Raw genomic sequence first — 18,712 nt, 5'->3', positions numbered from 1 at the left:
AATGATTACGTAGCAAATCCCGAAAAAAAGATAAAGTAGGGTTGATTGCATTTCAGTTGTTTGTTTAATTTAATAGATTTCTTTACTCAGAAGATTAATTTACCAGGATTCTTTTATCTTCTAAACCGACTGTTTGCAGCACAAGGGGGGAGGTAGGATTTAGCGAGGGATGTTTAAGAATGGGGGGAGAGGATGTAAAACTTGGTTAATTGAGTAATTCTGTTAATACAATAAAAAATTATAGCTTTTTGAAGTTTATTGGAAAATTACAACAATAAAAACTAACTAGTTTTTCAAATTATCTTGCCCCTGAATTCAAGGGAAAACATTATCTTGTCAGAGCTTTTTATCTAGTTTGCAAAGAATTTTTGAAAGATATCATTCTCTTAAACTTTTTTGGGCTTTAAAAAATATCATTGATTTTATTTTCACTTTTACATAAAGCATTTAAATAACCAGGGTTTTCAATTGTAAAAGTTTTTAATTCAAAAGAATTTAAATGGAGGGAAGGTGAATGTAGCTCCTGGGTGTTAGACCACAGTACTAATCGTACTTTTGCATTTTTTCAGAATTATACATAATTTTTTACCGAAATGTCACTGGGTTCCCTGGCCCTAAATCTCATGGTAAGCTCTAATGGGTAAAAAAATATGATTAATAAAAAAAAGATTTGGTTATACATAGGAATGAAAATCATACACTTCTGGGAACATTAATGTTTACAATCACGCCGGGACAAGAAAGGGATGTAAGGGATAAAAAATCAGCTTCTTTCTATGATGTTGAGAATCAAGAAACTTTTTGATTACATGCACTTTTTAAACGTTTCGGCCGATTTTCAAATTGCAAAAGATAGGGTAAATTTTTTTTATTTTAATCAAAACCATAATTCGAAAGAGAAGAAAAAATTAAGCAGACAAAACCTGACAACAGAATTATAAGAGATAAAGATGTTCTACTCTTTTTCCTTATTAATTGATTAACATTTAAAGTTATTCATGGAGTTATGAGTTTTCGGGAGAAAATCAATTACCTCCAATCACTGGTTGTTTGATCTTCAATTATGCATCACTTTCTAATCAATTATTCAATCATTCAAATACTTTTCAGTGTAGAGGGACTGAACAGCGTACATACTAGAATATCACTGGAAGGGACTGAACAGCGTACATACTAGAATATCACTAGAAGGGACTGAACAGCGTACATACTAGAATATCACTAGAAGGGACTGATAAAGATTATCAGAAAGTTTGACTTAAGATCTGAAACTTTCTCGACATCAAATATTTTCAAAGAATCATCAAATGATGAAAAAAAAAAATATAATTATTTAAGGATATATATATAAGCCATGATTATTCCCCGCTTCATTCTTCATATCTATTATCAACCCCTATCTTGGATAATAATGGTCTAATTCGAGTCAACTTCTACAAATGCCTTTGTTAACTTTTAAAGAATTTTATTGAAAACTTTTTTATGCTTGACAAGTTGTATCCAGAATTTGATATTTGTATGTTTTACAATGTACATAAACATGTACGTATAACTTTATATTGGATTTTAGAAAGATACTTGTCATGCTTGCTGTGCAGTTCTTTTATTCCAGTTTTATGTATTCCATAGATAGGAAATATGAGAGGCTGCCCAGAGCCCAATCAACGCTTGGAAAAATTTATTTGAATTAAAAAATCTAAACTTTAAAGTTTTGGTTAAAATCCAACACGATGTTTTGGTTGGTCGTTTTGTCAAGATTTTGAATTATATAATGATCTCCAAGCCCAACAAATTATGCAAAAACTGTTTGTGTTTGATAGACTTTCAAACAATGCCTGGCCTTGGTCATTGGTTTCCCTTTCCAACCTGTAGGAAATATTTTTATAGCTTTTAATATATTTATTCATTTCTAGGTTAAAAAATGAAGTTGTCATAAGACAGTTCTTTATTTTGACAAAAACACCATGTTATCAACTTTCATGAAATCTTTATGTAGTAAATATTTGAATTGATTTGTGTTCAGGGTGTAAAAGAAGACGATGGACACCATGAAGGTTTTCAAATATTTCACGTTGAATGGTCTAGGGTTGAGCTGCCCTATGTTTTCTTTTCGTGGATTCTCATCACAACATTTGCTAAATTAGGAATATTTACATTTATTCAACTTTCTGAAAACAAAATCACAAGAACCATAAACAATTTACAGTTGAATCCAATCATCTACTGATTTTATGATTTTTATGATTTTATTATTTTTCTGGATAACAAATTTTGGGCATTTTTTCTCTTCATGCACGATAATTTCAAATAGTGTTCGCCTAATTTCATTATTTTCACAAATGAAAATGAAAAAGTAAAATATCTCCAAATTCAGAGAGGATTTTTTTTTGTATTTGCTTTTTGACACAGTTTTTTTTTTAAAGCGACAAAAATAAATCCGACCCAGTCATGCAACTTCCGAAAATAGAAACTCAACCCCCTTGTGGCGTATAAATAGGGCTTTTTGGACTGATAATAAAAGAAAAAAAATTTGCAACCCAATTTGACTGAAACTTTAAAATATGGATTCAGTTAGATAAAATATTTTAAGTTTGATATAATCAAGGTTGCAAAGGTATAGAAATTATGCAATTTGAGTTGTAAAAGCTTAGTTGTAAATTGTAAAACACGCCTGAACGCCTAACTGGGTAAGTTATACAAGACCTAAACTTAATGTTTTAGGCATTATAAAATTCCAAGATACAGTGCATGATATATTTCTTTAGAACAAAAAGGAAATATAGTATAATTTATAAACATTCCATTTATAGACTGTAAATACTGCAGGGTATAACTACCTTCCTCTGGCCAAGAAGCTGCCTGAATCTAGTATTATGATTCTCTTTGGACTCTTGATAGGGGTCTTCCTCTTTCTAGTAAACATATCGGCAGTAGTTCTTACACCAGATATATTCTTCCTTATTCTTCTCCCACCGATAATTATGGAGGCAGGGCTTATATTTAGCTTCAAAATTAGATTATGTTGTTCTAGTTTTTCTGAATAACTTTATAATATATTTATCTTAGGCTGGGTATTTTATGCCAAACCGGTTGTTTTTTGATCAATTGGGGACAATTCTTCTGATGGCAGTTGTTGGAACAATCTTCAACATGTTCACAATAGGTATTAATTAAACACACTTTAAAAGGCTGTGGGGTCTGGATATAAGCCTTAGAGAGAGAGAGATACATGATTGTTACATTATAAAAACTTATCCTGTCTAATAAAACCAAAGCTCATTCCGATTAAAAACAGTTTAATTTTAATCTTTTTATTTTAAAATAAGAAATATTTTTCTAGGATTTTCCTTGTATGGTTTGGGTAAAGCTGGGTTCTACGGAGATGATTTGAAGAATATAGAATATCTTGAAGTTTTATTATTTGGTTCTTTGATAGCAGCAGTTGATCCTGTAGCTGTTCTTGCTGTTTTTCAGGAGATTAAGGTAAACATGGTTCTCAGAATAGATTTACTGAGGAATTAAAGCAATCTAATTTTGAATTTAAAAGTGTTTGTTCCTTTTTTTAAAGATGTGTAATACTATGCTGAATATACAACGTAAAATAGTGAAGAGTTCAATTCCCTGCAAGTACAATCGAAAATCACCAATTTGTATTAATCCTTTATCTACAAGGGGTGAAAAATATGGTATATCTATTCATTGTTTACTAGACCTTCACGGGTGTTTGTGTCACTTTTTTAGTAACAATTTTATCTGTTAACCGTTGTTAAGCAAAATATTTATAAAATATATAAATTAAAATATTGTTAATCAAATTCAGAACATTTCGTTAGCGTATGATTGTTAACAGCAAATTTTTATCTATTGACTTTTCGATATTTAAAATCTTATAATTCAGAAGGTATTTTAGGTTGATAGTACTGAATATCATTTANGAAGTCCTGAACATTATCGTATTTGGTGAATCTCTCCTCAATGATGGAGTAGCAGTTGTTCTTTATCATATGTTCGAATCTTTTGAAGAGGTAATATATAGTCAGATCTGTTCGGTTTAAAGGAAAAGTCAGCAAGGATTTAAAGAAAAAGTTAGGAAACTAATGATTAATCGGATCCCCTTTAATCGATTTAAGTAATAATCGACAAACTCGCTTATCTCGATTTAAGGAGTGTTCATTGGTCATATTAGTTTATCTATTTACAGGGACCTTGTTCCTTGTAAGCGTAATTTCAAGTGAACCTCCATTCAAAGAGAGTACATAGAGCTCCTTGTGTATATCTTTTCAACTAAATAAAGCTAATCCGTTACTTGTGTCTCTTGAAATTGAGGGCATTTCTATAAGGCATAATTAATAATATTGCGAGCAATTAAAAACTTAATTTCACCATAAATATTTAGATTTTTGAAAAGGAATTGAGTCTTTGCCACAAACTCTGATTTTTTAATCCCTATATCTTTGGATTCCAACGTCGTAAACCTTTGACATTTCAAACTATGACTTTTGTTAGATAAAATAATATAAGTTTGAAATATCAAAGGTTTACGACATTGGGTTCCAAAGATATTGGGATTAGAAAATCAGAGTTTGTGTCAAAGACTCAATTCCTTTGCAAGATCATTGAACTACCAACAGACCAAGGGTTTTCCAAAAATGATTAAGATGTCATGAATTAATAATGAATAAGGAAAAGGGTATTTTGGGTACAGGAAACGTGATTATCGGAATAAGGGTAAATATTTTACCGTATAATCTCTCCAATATATTTACTGAATCCTTTCAAGATAATATAAATCATCCTTGTCGTTTTATATTACATTTTTTATTTTAAGATGAAGCCTTCATGATGTTTTCGTCTCATTTTACAACAAAACTTTTAAAATTATTAACATTTTACGAAAAAATAAATAATTTTCTTAAATTTAAAACATTACAAACATTGGTAGAAAATATGTTAGAATTTTAAATTTTCAATGAAATTAATCTGATCCGGGTCTATCTTTTATAGTTCATCAAAAATAATCGTAAAATTAATCATATTTCTAAATTTACAAAATTGCATAATAGAAAGTTTTTAAGATTCTGCACATCTGGAACATCTTTGAACAGCAAGATAGGCTTAGTTTGATCCTAAATTAAAAAATACGTTATTACGTCACTACGTGCAGTTTATCTTTATTAGTTATAAAGCTAACATTATCGTCTAAGCATTTTCTAATTTTCTGAAATATGTTCTTTCGCAGCTTTCAATATTTATATTATAAGATTATTTTCTTTGATGGTTCCTAGCTTTAGATTTTCTCTTTTACTTCCTCGTTTCTTTAGATCGTTTATTCATGTAACTTTTAGCCGGTAGTTTTATTTAGAAAACATGGCCAGATTTAACCCACCTATTTTGTAAAATTTCAAACATCTTTTTAAAATAAAATATTGTTAACATATATTTGTATATTTTAGATGGGAGAATCAGCTATAACTCCCACAGATATTGTTTATGGTCTTATCAGGGAAAAAAAACATATGTATTCTAATCCATTGAACACTGAACATATCAATATCCAATTCATTCTTATAATATTTCATTGCATTAAGTAACCCATATCATGTATCCGACTGACAACCAAAGAGAATAGAATATATATTAGAGTGGAATTTAGACAATCCCTCGGTATGAATTTTGTCAGTCCCTTTCAGCCTGAAAGTGAGTTCAAAGTGTACAAATCATGTAAATGTTCACAAATTATATGCAGTAGAGTACATTAATACAGTATGGTCACTAGACTATCCATTTCAATTTCGATTTTTTTAAAGCTGTTAAATAAAATTTATAGAATGAATTAGGTGAATTATTTATAGTTATAACGGAAAATCATAGGGTCTATGTGAAATAGTCATTGGTCAATTATGAAAACAGCCTAGTTTTTAATTTGGTTTTCTTTTAATATTAATTTTAGATTTTCCATAAAATGATGTTCCAGGGCCCAAAATGTTATATAACACAAATATGTGAAGTACACCTGCAGTATGAAACAGTACAACAAAATGGCCGTTTTACACTTTTTTCTAGTAAATTCCTCTCTAATATATATTCTTTTCTCTTTGCTGAGAACAATATGTTTAATTCTGACTCCTTTTTTTAATAAGTGAACCAAAGTGTGTACCAACTGATAACACTGTGTAGTGTGGAACACTGACCCCTTTCTTTTACTAAGTTAATGAAATCATTCACCGACAGACAACAATATGTAACACTAACCCCTTTCTTTTACTAAGTGACCGAAAGTATTTAATGACTGACAATAAGATATAAAACAGACTCCTTTCTTTTACTAAGTGACCGAAAGTATGTAATGACTGACAATAATATATAAAACAGATTCCTTTCTTTTACTAAGTGACCGAATGTGTGTAATGACTGACAATAATATATAAAACAGACTCCTTTCTTTTACTAAGTGACCGAAAGTATGTAATGACTGACAATAATATATAAAACAGACTCCTTTCTTTTACTAAGTGACCGAAAGTATGTAATGACTGACAATAATATATAAAACAGACTCCTTTCTTTTACTAAGTGACCTATAGTATATATGTACCGACAGACAACAATATGTATAAATATGAATGAAATGAAATTTTCTTGGAACAGTTTTATTGTTGTAGCTGGTGGAGGTACTGTAATAGGTAAACTTTTTCATTATCGCTAAAATCACCCCCGCTCTTCATCCTAAATGTAAATTGTGTTTTTCTTATCGACAGTCCTCCCCCCCACTCCCTCGATCCTTATAATATTTTTTGTAAATATGAATCCCCCCTCTTCCTCCTCTAGCTCAATCTTAGTTTTTGTGAAAAGAAAATGAAATTTCAAAGCAGCGTAATGTACCTATTCATCATATATACTTTCTTTAGAAATTAGATTAATACAAAATTTCTTACAAAACATTAAACTCCACTTTGTGCACCTCCGGGAATAGAAAAATAAATAAAAAATTGTCCACAAAAGAAAGATTTTTTACAAGATGTAAACCAAGAATAATGTTATATAAATTTGGCTTGTCTGTCTGTTTGGGTGTCTGTCTGTTTGTTTGTATCCAATAAACGTCAGAACAGCTGAACAGATCGGGAACCAATTTTTTGTGAGACATCACGTGACCACAGGGAATGTTTATTAATGATAAAAATTAAACAAAATATGTTTTAAAGGTTTTTAATTTTGTAAAAAAAATTTAAATTCTTGAAAATCCGCGAATTTTTTTAAAAAATCCTCAAAATTCTTTTCTTCTTCGTTTTAAAATGTAAACAAAAAGAACATGTTCACAATTTAAATAGAAGATGGGTGCGAAGCGCCCTAAAAGCCTAGTCTATTTCAAATTTTAATTGTTTCTCAATCCATGTATAAGCTATGCAAAAAGATATTCGGGGATTTACAATTTCTATTTCGTGAATTTTCAAAACTTTACGAAAATCAAACATTTTTGAAGAGAACTTTTTGTAATTCTCAGCATCTTCATAAACCTTCCGTGGAGTCATGTGCAAGGTCCTACACAAAATGTTGGCCAAATCGGTATATTTAAAGAAACATACAGACAGACAAGAAAATATATATATAGAATATGATATATACTGACTATAGAATTTAGCCAATAAGAGCTCTGTCCCCTTCCCATTAATTTAATTGTTTTATTACTTTGTTCACCAATTTAAGAAGTAAACCACATAATTACCAAAAATTTTGAAAATAAGACGAAATATTTCGAATTTCAGAGCTTGAGGTTCAGATTAATTTGGTACTTTCTGTGAATCGTCGAGTACTTGACAAAAAAAGCAGTTTTCTTTTATATATGACGGATCTTGAAAATACTTTCTGTTCAATGCAATACAACATTGTTTTTTTTTTCATTTAGTAGTGCTATAAATAAAAATAACTATACTTCTTTCTGCAATAAACGGAAATATTTATGAAACCCGAGAAATTTACAACCTAGGATATTCCGGTAGAACGCGAGATATTTCCGTTGCAAGTTTCGGTTTATTCCAGTCCTCAGGGATATCATTAACTGAATTGGTGGGCTTAGTTCTGATCCTATTAAAAAAATTTACTTAACTGTGTGAGTAAATAAATGGTGAACATTCTCTTTAAAGGGAGTGTTCAAGAAAAATGAAAGGGGGTATAGGCTTACGCGGCAAAACATTAGTGAAAGTGATAGCTACCAATCTTACTTCTGTCTGTTGCGTCTAAAAGGAGAAAATTGTTAAAAACGACTCTTACCGAAGATTAGTAGCGATCACCATCTATCATTTTTCGCCATAAGCCTATATACTCCCTTTTGTTTTCACAAACACTCCCTTTAAGCCTTTAAGGTAGCGCTCTAGGTGTGTGGGCAGTTACTTACAGTTGTCAAGAGTAAAAGTTGTTTGAATACACTTTACATAATTGAATTGTAACATTGAACTGAGAAACTTGAAAGTTTGTCCTATTCCTATGAGGAACTTCAGGGTGGTTTATTTCCTTGAGGAACTCCAGGGTTCCTATTCCTATCAGAAACCCTAAGGTGCCTTTTTATTGAATGTTGTTCTTTTCTAAGAGGAAATCCTGAGTGTCCTTTTCCTAATAGAAAGGGTTTTATATTTCTGTAAAAAAACTACAGGGTTTCCTAATCCTAAAAAAAGTTCAATTTGCCCAATTCTTTTAGGGTATAGTATAGTGTCCTTTCTATTCCTGGGTGTTCTATCCTATCATTCAATTTGCCCAATTCCTTTTGGGTATAGTATAGTGTCCTTTCTATTCCTGGGTGTTCTATCCTATCATTCAATTTGTCCAATTCCTTTTGGGTATAGTATAGTGTCCTTTCTATTCCTGGGTATTCTATCCTATCATTCAATTTGCCCAATTTCTTTTGGGTATAGTATAGTGTCCTTTCTATTCCGGGGTGTCCTGTCCTATCATTCAATTTGCCCAATTCCTAAGATGAACTTCAAGAAAATATTTATTTGTTATCAGGAATAATCTGGGGGTATGTTTGTGCGCTAGTAACCAGGTAATGATAACATTTAAAATTTGTATGCTTCCATTTCCATGCATTGGATTTACTACTACAATGCGAGCCCCCTTATATAGGCAGCAGTGTTAGTCTCCTTATAAAACTGCAATGCTAGCCCCCTTAACTTACCGCAGTGCTAGACACTTAGATAACTGCAGTGCTATCCCCCTTATATAACTACAGTGCTGGTAGCCCCCTTAGCTTACCGCAGTGCTAGACACTTAGATAACTGCAGTGCTAACCCGCTTATATAAATACAGTGCTAGCCCCCTTAGCGTTTTATTACTCTATGCCCCTTAGCTTACCGCAGTGCTAGCCCCTCAGATAACTGCAGTGTTAGACCCCTTATATAGCTGCAGTGCAAGTCCCCTTAGCTTACCGCAGTGCTAGCCCCTTAACTTACCGCAGTGCTAGACACTAAGATAACTGCAGTGTTAGACCCCTTATACACCTGCAGTGCTAGCCCCTTAGCTTACCGCAGTGATAGACACTTAGAAAACTGCAGTGTTAAACCCCCTATATATCTGCAGTGCAAGTCCTCTTAGCTTACCGCAGTGATAGACACTTAGATAACTGCAGTGTTAAACCCCCTATATACCTGCAGTGCAAGTCCCCTTAACTTACCGCAGTGCTAGACACTTAGATGACTGCAGTGCTAGCCCTTTATATACCTGCAGTGCAAGTCCCCTTAGCTTACCGCAGTACTAGACACTTAGATAACTGCAGTGCTAGCCCTTTATGTAGCTGCAGTGCAAGTCTCCTTAGCTTACCGCAGTGCTAGACACTTAGATAACTGCAGTGGTAGCCTCTTAGCTAACCGCAGTGCTAGACACTTAGATAACTGCAGTGTTAGACCCCTTATATACCTGCAGTGCAAGTCCCCTTAGCTTACCGCAGTGCTAGACACTTAGATGACTGCAGTGCTAGCCCTTTTTATAGCTGCAGTGCAAGCCATCCTGGCTAACTGAAGTGCTAGCCAACCTAGCTAACCGCAGTGTATCCCCGTTAGGGCTACACTAGCTAACTGAAGACTCCCTTAGATAACCGTAGTGTTAGCCGTGCAAGCTCCCTGAAGTGCTAGTCCCTCTAACTAACTGCATTGCTGGCCACCCTGGGTAACTGAAGTTCTAGTCACCTTAGCTAACTGCAGTGCAAGCTCTCTTAGCTCCATGAAGTGATAGCCACCCTAGCTGTAACTGAAGTGATAGCCACTCTAGCTGTAACTGAAGTGATAGCCACCCTTGTTGCAATAATGGCTATCCTAGCTAACCGAATTAGTTAGTGATTTCATAATTTTATCATTAATAACATCTTTTACCGTGGCTCCTTTCTGCGGTGAAGTAGGTATCAGACTTTTATGAGAACAAGAAAGAGCCAGTTCATTTATGATGCTATTATGGCTTTCACCAAGACAATTTTCATCGCATAAAATGATTAATTAGCATTTTCCAGGCTGATGAAACCGGTTTACCTTATGGAAGCCTTAATCGTAATAAGCATGGCGTACATGTCCTATCTAACAGCTGAAGTATTTCATATGTCCGGTATTCTAGCAATCACCTTCTGCGGGATCACCATGAAGAACTATGTAGAGAAGGTAGATTATTTTGACCCCTTTTAAAGGAAATGTTATATATCAAAGCGACACTTTAATTCAGTACTTCTCTTAGGACAATATATTTTACAGATTTATCTTACACCAAAATCCATACAACTATAATTTCAACAGAATATCCCTAGAAAAAGCTGATACATTTAGTGTACTGTCCCATTTTGCTTTATTTAGTCAAGATCTGTACTGTACAGTTTGCTCTAGCTGCTTAAAAGTCGGCCCGGTCCAAAAAATCAACTGGAGTTATGCATTCCGGACTTACGTGCACATTTTGAAAGTGTAAAGTGCATATTTTAGTTTATGTTATATTGGCGTAATTGTAAAATTCCTTATAAACTTTGGTTCTCATTGACGACATGTACAGTAAAAACCAGAAAACTGCGGAATCGGAAGACAACATTTAGGAAATATTCAAGAGTGTTACAAAGTAAATAGTCTTATTGGTAACTTATCAAATTTCTTATTAAGGGAAATAAGTCTGGTTACACTGTATCATTGCCATGTCTCATGTTCATTGGATAAGTAAAAGTCATAATTTGAGTCTGAAAGTCTTCTTTCAGAGTTTTATGGTTCATGGTTCTTACAGAATATGAATGGCTTATTTTTCTGCCAAATTTGCAACGGTGTCCTTATCTTGCATATGATCAACAATGTCGTTTTCTAACACGAAAAATGTTTATTTCTTAAAATTGCCATATGTGGTTCTTTGCAAGAAATCCGTAAGTAACTTGTATAAAGAACCCCCAATCGAAAAAAAAAATATTTAAGACTGAAATCATCGTTCAGTCATTCTTAATCAGGTGCCGTTTTGAATCAGACATGACACTTTCTATGAAGGGTCATTTCAAATGGTGTTAGGCATTTTTCCAAAGGAATTTTCCCAAGGACGACTTCCTAAGTGACAATTTCTCTATTGTATAATTTTCCAAAAGGTTAGGTTTATAAGACTTTTGGGGCGCTGCAGGCTGCACAGTTGGGAAGTTTCCATTTGGGAAAATACCATTGGGAAGTTGTCGTTTGGGAAAAAAGCTCTTGGTAAATTACCTGACATCCTTTTCCTTCAAATTACGTCTACAGATCCTTTAAAAGCTTTAATCAAAAATGTTATTTAGCAATGCTAAGGCAAATATCAATTATTCTGACCTTTCAGTTCCTTATCTTATATATAAGTTTTATGTAAAATTTGTTTCAGATTTTACTGCTACTCGTTTGTATCTATCTATTATTCAGTTTTTTATGTAATTAACTTTCTCTGTACTCTACGGCCAATTTAAATCATAATTAATAAGAGTTATGCAATATGCAACGTAAACAGTCATTGGTATGAAATGAAACCTGAAATTTCATTCCGTTACGCCACAAAGGAATGGATTTTTTGTCACAAATCCCAATTATATAATACCTAAATCTCAACAGCCAGATGATGCATACCTTTCATATTTCAAACTTAAATTGTTTGATCCACCAGAATTCTTAGTTTGAAATATCTACGGTCTACAACATTTGGTTTTAAAGAAATTGAGATTTAAAAATCCGAGTTTGTGTCAAAGACTCAATTACTTTGGCTTAACTACCCTATACCTGTCGGGCATTCCCTTAAAATGCTCAAAACAGAATCAAAAACGCCTAATTATTTAGATATTTAAAACTAGTGTGCATATGGACCTTGCATAGATAAATTTCTAATTTCTCAGCAATTTCCTTTCTCGTATTCCATAATGTAAGATGCATTTATCTTTTTGGCATTCTCTTATTTTCAACACATTTCTCTAGTTTGAAAATATAAAAAAAAATTCCAAAAAATCTAATTCATAATTTGCAGAATATAAGTGAGAGCTCAAGTATAACTGTACGAATGGGAATGCATCTGCTGGCAAATGTATCTGAGATGACCATATTCCTTTTCCTGGGTATAGTTACCATCATGAATGAAACTCATCAGTAAGTTTTTTTGTATTTTAAAAGAGTCGTTCGCCAACATTTCTTTTTTCAGATGGAATTCCTACTTTGTTCTTGCAACTATTGTCTGCTGCTGTTTATGGAGGGTTGTGGGGGTCTTTATTCTATCAAAACTGGCAAACATGATTAGGTTAGATATATGGATATGGGAATATGATTAGGTTAGATATATGGATATGGGAATATGATTAGGTTAGATATATGGATATGGGAATATTATTAATTTAGATATATCGATATGGGAATATTATTAGGTAAGATGTATGGAACATGGTAATATGATTAGGTTAGATATATGGATATGGGAATATGATTAAGTTAGATTTATGGATATGGGAATATTATTAGGTAAGATGTATGGAACATGGTAGTATAATTAGGTTAGATAAATGGAACATGGAAATATGATTAGGTTAGATGGGAATATAATTAGGTTAGAAGTATGGAAGAGATAAGATTATGAAACATAACAATCATTTAAATTTTCTTTCTTTTAATTTTATAATTTATTTTAATCTTAAATATATAGATGAGAAATCATTTTTGGTAATTAAGCCATATCCTAACTTTTTAGGATTCAGAAGATAAATGCCATAGAACAAGTGATATGCATGTATGGAGGAAAGTTTAATAAATATTTTTGTTTTTATTTTTTTAACCTAAGAATTAAAAGTATTTTTTTTAATATAGATAACGCCACTTTTTTTAAAGAGCATTCTATTATCAATTAGACCTTTATAAGTACCCCTGTTCTGAAATAGAGATAGTTCTGCCGCGACTAATTTCCATTTAATCGGCATTAAACCACTCTCCACTAAACCCCACTTTTTCGTCGGTACTGCAGTACACACACCGAAAGCTTAGTTTAGGTTAACAAACATAACCAACAAAAAATAGATATTTTCTGTTCTTGACGAAATATTTGTAAAAGAAAGTTCTCAATAAGGGAAATAACATTTTGTTGTTTCTGATAAGAGATAAATAAAAACTTTTCATTTCTAGGAAAAAAGAACAAAAATAACCTCCAACTTTTAATATTGGAAATGAAACCAATCTCTGGAAGAATTTCTTTCAAACTTTTGTCAAATATATATAAATTAATTGGAAACTGATGGTTTAACGTAGAGTTCAGATAAGATTTTTAGACAGGGAGAGGTAGAAAAATAGGGAAGGGGGAGGAAATCAGTAGATTTTTCTGCGATTTATGGTGCAATTTAACAAAGTTTAGTTAACCCATAATGGTAGTCCATTCCTTTTTTATCATTTGAGCTACAGATCTAACACTTTCATTTTTGAAAAGTCCTTGAACATAGATTTTTCAGCAAAGAATTGATTCTTTCCCACTTTCCCACACGCTAAAATGTTCAAATCTTTAATATTTCAAATTGAAATTATTTGATCTCCAAAATTTATAGTTTGCAATATCTAAGGTCTACACTCTACAGATTTAGGGATTAGAAAATCTGAGTCACAGTTTCAACTTCTTTGTCCGTAATAATAGTTTTTTTTCATGCATTCAAAGTTTCGTGTAGCTTTTTTCTTAACGATTATATTCAAGTTTTAAAAACCAATTACAACCTTCTGAGATTCTAATTTAAGTCCTATCTTTTTTGATGAACATCGTGTCCCGTGTGCACTAGAAATAGTAATGAATGGAAAGTAAAAGACATTCTGTATTTTCAAGTTTTTGAAGTTTTGAAAGAATAGTAAAAAGTAATGCAAGCTCTTGTATGTTCCACTTAAGCTCTAAAAAATATTAAAGGTTTTTCAGCATTAAGTTTTTTTTTTCATAAAAAAAAACTTTTTGCGTTGAAGCAATCACGATATGCAATGAGGCTGATAATACAAAAAATTTAAAATATAAAAAGGATAAAAATAACTCATAAAACTATAAGAAAATAGATTTTAAGCAAAAAAAATGATTTATTTACAAAATTTTAATTTATTAAAATCGACCCTTAATTCTAACTTGAGCAAGATTAGATTGAATTATATTATTGTAAACATAGTTTATGTTTGAATTTAGATAAATTTATCTCGCAAACCAAAGTTTGGGAGCTTTGATTTCATTGTAACAAGTATTCTATAATTTCATTTAATAATTCCATTTTCAATATTAACATTTCTTTGAAGGTTGAAAACAAATTAGAAAAAAATCAAAATTTCCGTTTTCTGTGCTTTGATATACACACACAAGAGAGATTCAAAATCAAATTAAAAACAATATTTATGAAAATATATCTAATTTTTCTTTTATATCTTTCTTTTAAAAGATTGAAGAGAAGGTTTGACAATGGATGTAAAATGTGAATGTATTATCACCTTACGCTCAACTAGGACTTATAAATTCACACACTCACACCCCGTTTCCGGTAGAAATATTTTACTCTTGTAAAAACTGCTTTGTTAAATTAAAAAAGTGTAGACGGTATTTTTCCTGGTTGAAACTTTCAGCCCTAGCTATTCTACAATAACAAAAATTCTAATTTACTGCAGTGGCAAATTTAGATTTTAAATAAAAAAGGATTTATTAAACCTGGTAGGACTGAGAGGCGGCGTGGCCTTTGCTCTAGTTCTATCCTTGCATTCACCAAACAAAAACCTGTTTGTAACAACAACATTGGCAATGATTTTCTTTACAGTCTTTTTCCAGGTAATATCAGGAGTACCAGAACCCGATATTTTAGACAAGGTATCAGAAACCATGTTTCATTAACACATTTAGACATTTATATTTTATATATAATTTTATCCAGTTCACAGATGAGTTGACCTCAAAAACTTGCTTTCACAATTGGAAGTATAATTTCGTTCATGGATATAATATATCAAATTTCCGTTACTTGGTTACCCGTTGGTTACCCATAAAGGAAGAAACCATAAAGGTGATTGTACAGAATTAATTCTGTCTCCTTTCTTGCATTCATGGTTTCCTAAGGCTATAAACCTGTTTATTCCTTTACTAAATTGTTTAACATAACATTAAATATTTTGTTTATATTGATTTGTATGTTTTCAGGGAATTACTATTAAACCCCTGGTTAGACTTCTCAGAGTTAAGACAAGGTCAGCTACTAATGTCAGTATGGGTGAAAGAGTAACTAGCAGGTAGAAATTTTACAGATTAAGTTTTAAAAACAAAATTTTCCCAATTTTTTAATATCTAGTAAAAATCTAAATTGTAGACTAATTAAAACAAATACAAGTTGGACTTTTGAATATACAGGGTTTCTTTAAAGAAAAACAGCAGTTAGCGAGAATATTGTTCCTAGCAATTAATATATATGATAAAAGTTTATTTTAAGAAGTTCTTTTGATATTAATGCGGAACAAACAATTTGTAACAAAAATTTGCGTTTTTGTTTGAATCAACTGATCGAAAAAGTTTAGCTGATACTTTTAATATTCATGGGAAATTCTGTAAAAAAAAAACTGAGGCTCTGTCAACAATCATTTTATGAAACCTGTAAGGCTGTAATGCATCAGATGTATTTTTTCTAAATCTAGACGTACAAAAATGATACAAGGTTTGCGTTTGTCCCACTAGATCAGAAAATATTTCATAAATCATTTTGAGTTTTGACATCCAAAAAAATAAATCCGTTATGGCATCAATCACTGTTTCTAGAGACACCCTGTGAGTGGTGTTGAAATTGTAAATATTGTCGGATCCGGTTTAAATGTAGTTTCCAATATCGACATTTCCTTGAAGTGTAAAGAAAAAACCTAGTAAAAAATTAATTTACAAAAATTAAAATAAATCATATAAGAGGACAAAAAGTTAAGAACTCTTCTACGCTTTATTAAAATTGAATCAAAAAAATATTTAAAAAAATTAATTAAAAAATCAAATTTAGAAAAATGTTTAAACTTATTTATCAGATTAATGGATTTAACTAAGCTTGGTATCGGAGAGATTATCGGTAATACGAGTGAAGTTCCACTGATAGTTAGACATATGTATAAGGTTAGTTTTTACAGTTTATCCCGTTTTCTAATCAATCCGAATTTTCTTTATCTATAATTTTTGTTTTCTCTTACGGAAAACTTATAAGGGGCACCACATTTCCCCACCCCTCCCCATCCGTTTTATGGTTATGACCTAACTATTACCAATATTAATAAAAAAGTTCAGAAACATTTTTTAAGCACCCCAACCCAGCGGGAACAAGATTAATTTGCTCGATATCATCAGTAGTCCCTTGTTCAGCAAATACATTTTTAAAGATATTCACTTTTTATTTCACTTGCCACTCACAAATTCTCTAATTACGATTGTTAAAATTTTCTAATTTTTCGTTTTTTTATGATAAAAATATAGAAATAATTTTTAAAAATGCTTTCAGAGAGTGGATGAAAATATATTTTTAAAGATATTCACTTTTTATTTCACTTGCCACTCACAAATTCTCTAATTACGATTGTTATAATTTTCTAATTCTTTCGTTTTTTTATGATAAAAATATAGAAATAATTTTAAAACTGCTTTCAGAGAGTGGATAAAAAGTTTCTTTCTCCTCTTTTGCTCCGGGAGAAAGTTCAAGAGCCAAAATTTTTTCAAACTTTTGAATATTTACTCAAAGAAGATGCGTTACGCGGTATTCAGAAAACTTCAGATGAACACCATTAAGCTACTGTGATCACTGGACATTTTTTAAAATCTATTTTATTCAGAATTGTTGATTTATTTTGAAAAATATATTTGAATCTTGTTTAATAGATTAAAAAATTCTTAATGGAAAATATGTTCCATACAATGCTGTAATTGTCAAGTTAAACTGAATTAAACTATAAATTTATATAAAAAAGGAGAACATCAACTGAATTCAAAATTACTTGTACTCTATTGTGACCTCGAAATTCCTCTAATTTTCATTTTACGCACAAATATGAAAAAAGCATATTAATCCGGTAACATGTTAAAAATTTAAAAAATGTTTGTTCTACTCAACATCTCTATAATGAGAAGAGTTCTTATTGAAAACATTTTAATCCCATGATTATTTTATTAACTTAAGTAAAGGAACTGAGTTTTTGCCACAAACTCTGATTTTCTAATTTTCTTTGCAATTCAATGTCGGAAATCTTTGATATTTCAAACTATTCTTTAAGATCACATAATGATAGTTTGAAATATTGAAGGTTTACACCATTAGGTTGCTAAGAAACAGGTATTAGAAGATCAGAATTTGTGGCAAAAAACTGCAATGAAGAGGAAATCTCCTTATTTTCCATATAGAAGCCGAGTAATTGTTTATCAATAAAACTTTACTGTTGTCCTTGAAAAGGTAAATGTTGGCATGAATAAAATGACGTCCTGGTGGTGTATATAGAAGTAGGGCTGGGCAATACAGTTCAAACTTCTCGTTGCCAATTTTGAATTATTACTTTTAATGTTTTCGTTGCCAAAATATGTTGGATAGTTTTCAACCATCTAAAGCAACTGTTGGAAATATTTAGGTTATTTGGAAAGTGGTCAGATCGATAATTTAATCACTACGTAAAATCTTCAAATGCTCTAAGACCAGGCCTACTTCTAAGTATGCATACTTTATAATGCCTAATGCAGTCTAGACTCAGGCTACTGCCAACAATGCTTTGGTTTAGGGGAAAATAGAGAAGAGGGAAGGTTGAGCTAATTACTGGGTTATTTATATGTTTGTGTTTGCATGTGTTTGTTTGTGACCCTGCAATAAAACATAAAATAGCTTGTGTTGGACCAGAGATGGTTCCAAGGTTAGGCTTGGCAGGTCGGGATTCAAAAATGAAAACGCAAGTAAAAAGAATTTGAAATTAATGTTTTGCTTAGGTTTTATGTGTGTAAAATGTACACAGAAAAAATTTAAGTATTTAAAACGTTTAAAACGGTTTTAAAGAATTCCATTTTCATTTAAAAAAGTTATATGAATTATATTTTATTAGCTTGGGAACCCAGTATTGCCCAGGATTCTCGTAGTTACTCCCGCCGTTTACTTGAGCTCGGTCGTACATTACGATTTGTCCCGAAAAATGTTGACCCATTCAAAATTTGGAATCTTCAAGCCAAGCCAAGAACATTGCCGTGGTTCTCCCATGTTTCCCAATCAACAAAATTTGTTGTC

At 31.6% G+C, this 18,712-nt stretch overlaps 1 protein-coding gene across 1 annotated transcript; it reads left to right on the top strand.

The window, feature by feature from the left end:
* Positions 1 to 567: 567 nt before the first annotated feature.
* On the top strand, positions 568 to 17,330 carry LOC111713914 (sodium/hydrogen exchanger 3). The gene is made up of 17 exons (XM_023488903.1): positions 568 to 626; positions 2,024 to 2,144; positions 2,827 to 2,987; positions 3,067 to 3,163; positions 3,341 to 3,501; positions 3,948 to 4,025; positions 5,454 to 5,503; positions 6,649 to 6,683; positions 9,001 to 9,037; positions 10,493 to 10,637; positions 12,475 to 12,593; positions 12,646 to 12,741; positions 13,186 to 13,232; positions 15,155 to 15,264; positions 15,631 to 15,719; positions 16,494 to 16,578; positions 17,104 to 17,330. Exons 1-17 carry the CDS (start codon positions 594 to 596, stop codon positions 17,239 to 17,241), a joined length of 1,602 nt encoding a protein of 533 aa, XP_023344671.1. The 5' UTR covers positions 568 to 593; the 3' UTR covers positions 17,242 to 17,330.
* The last annotated feature ends 1,382 nt before the right edge of the window (positions 17,331 to 18,712 follow it).

The sequence above is a fragment of the Eurytemora carolleeae genome, unplaced genomic scaffold (genome assembly GCF_000591075.1).
Source record: "Eurytemora carolleeae unplaced genomic scaffold, Eaff_2.0 scaffold3, whole genome shotgun sequence".
NCBI lineage: Eukaryota > Metazoa > Arthropoda > Copepoda > Calanoida > Temoridae > Eurytemora > Eurytemora carolleeae.
This window is presented reverse-complemented; position numbering and strand designations above follow the sequence as displayed.

Excerpts from the sequence above, each read along its gene's own strand:
- LOC111713914 (XM_023488903.1), top strand. The coding sequence starts at position 594 with ATGTCACTGGGTTCCCTGGCCCTAAATCTCATG. Across the intron at positions 3,502-3,947 it reads AGGTAAACATGGTTCTCAGA|ATTATCGTATTTGGTGAATC; the intron begins ATAGATTTACTG and ends GAAGTCCTGAAC. Across the intron at positions 6,684-9,000 it reads TGGTGGAGGTACTGTAATAG|GAATAATCTGGGGGTATGTT; the intron begins GTAAACTTTTTC and ends ATTTGTTATCAG.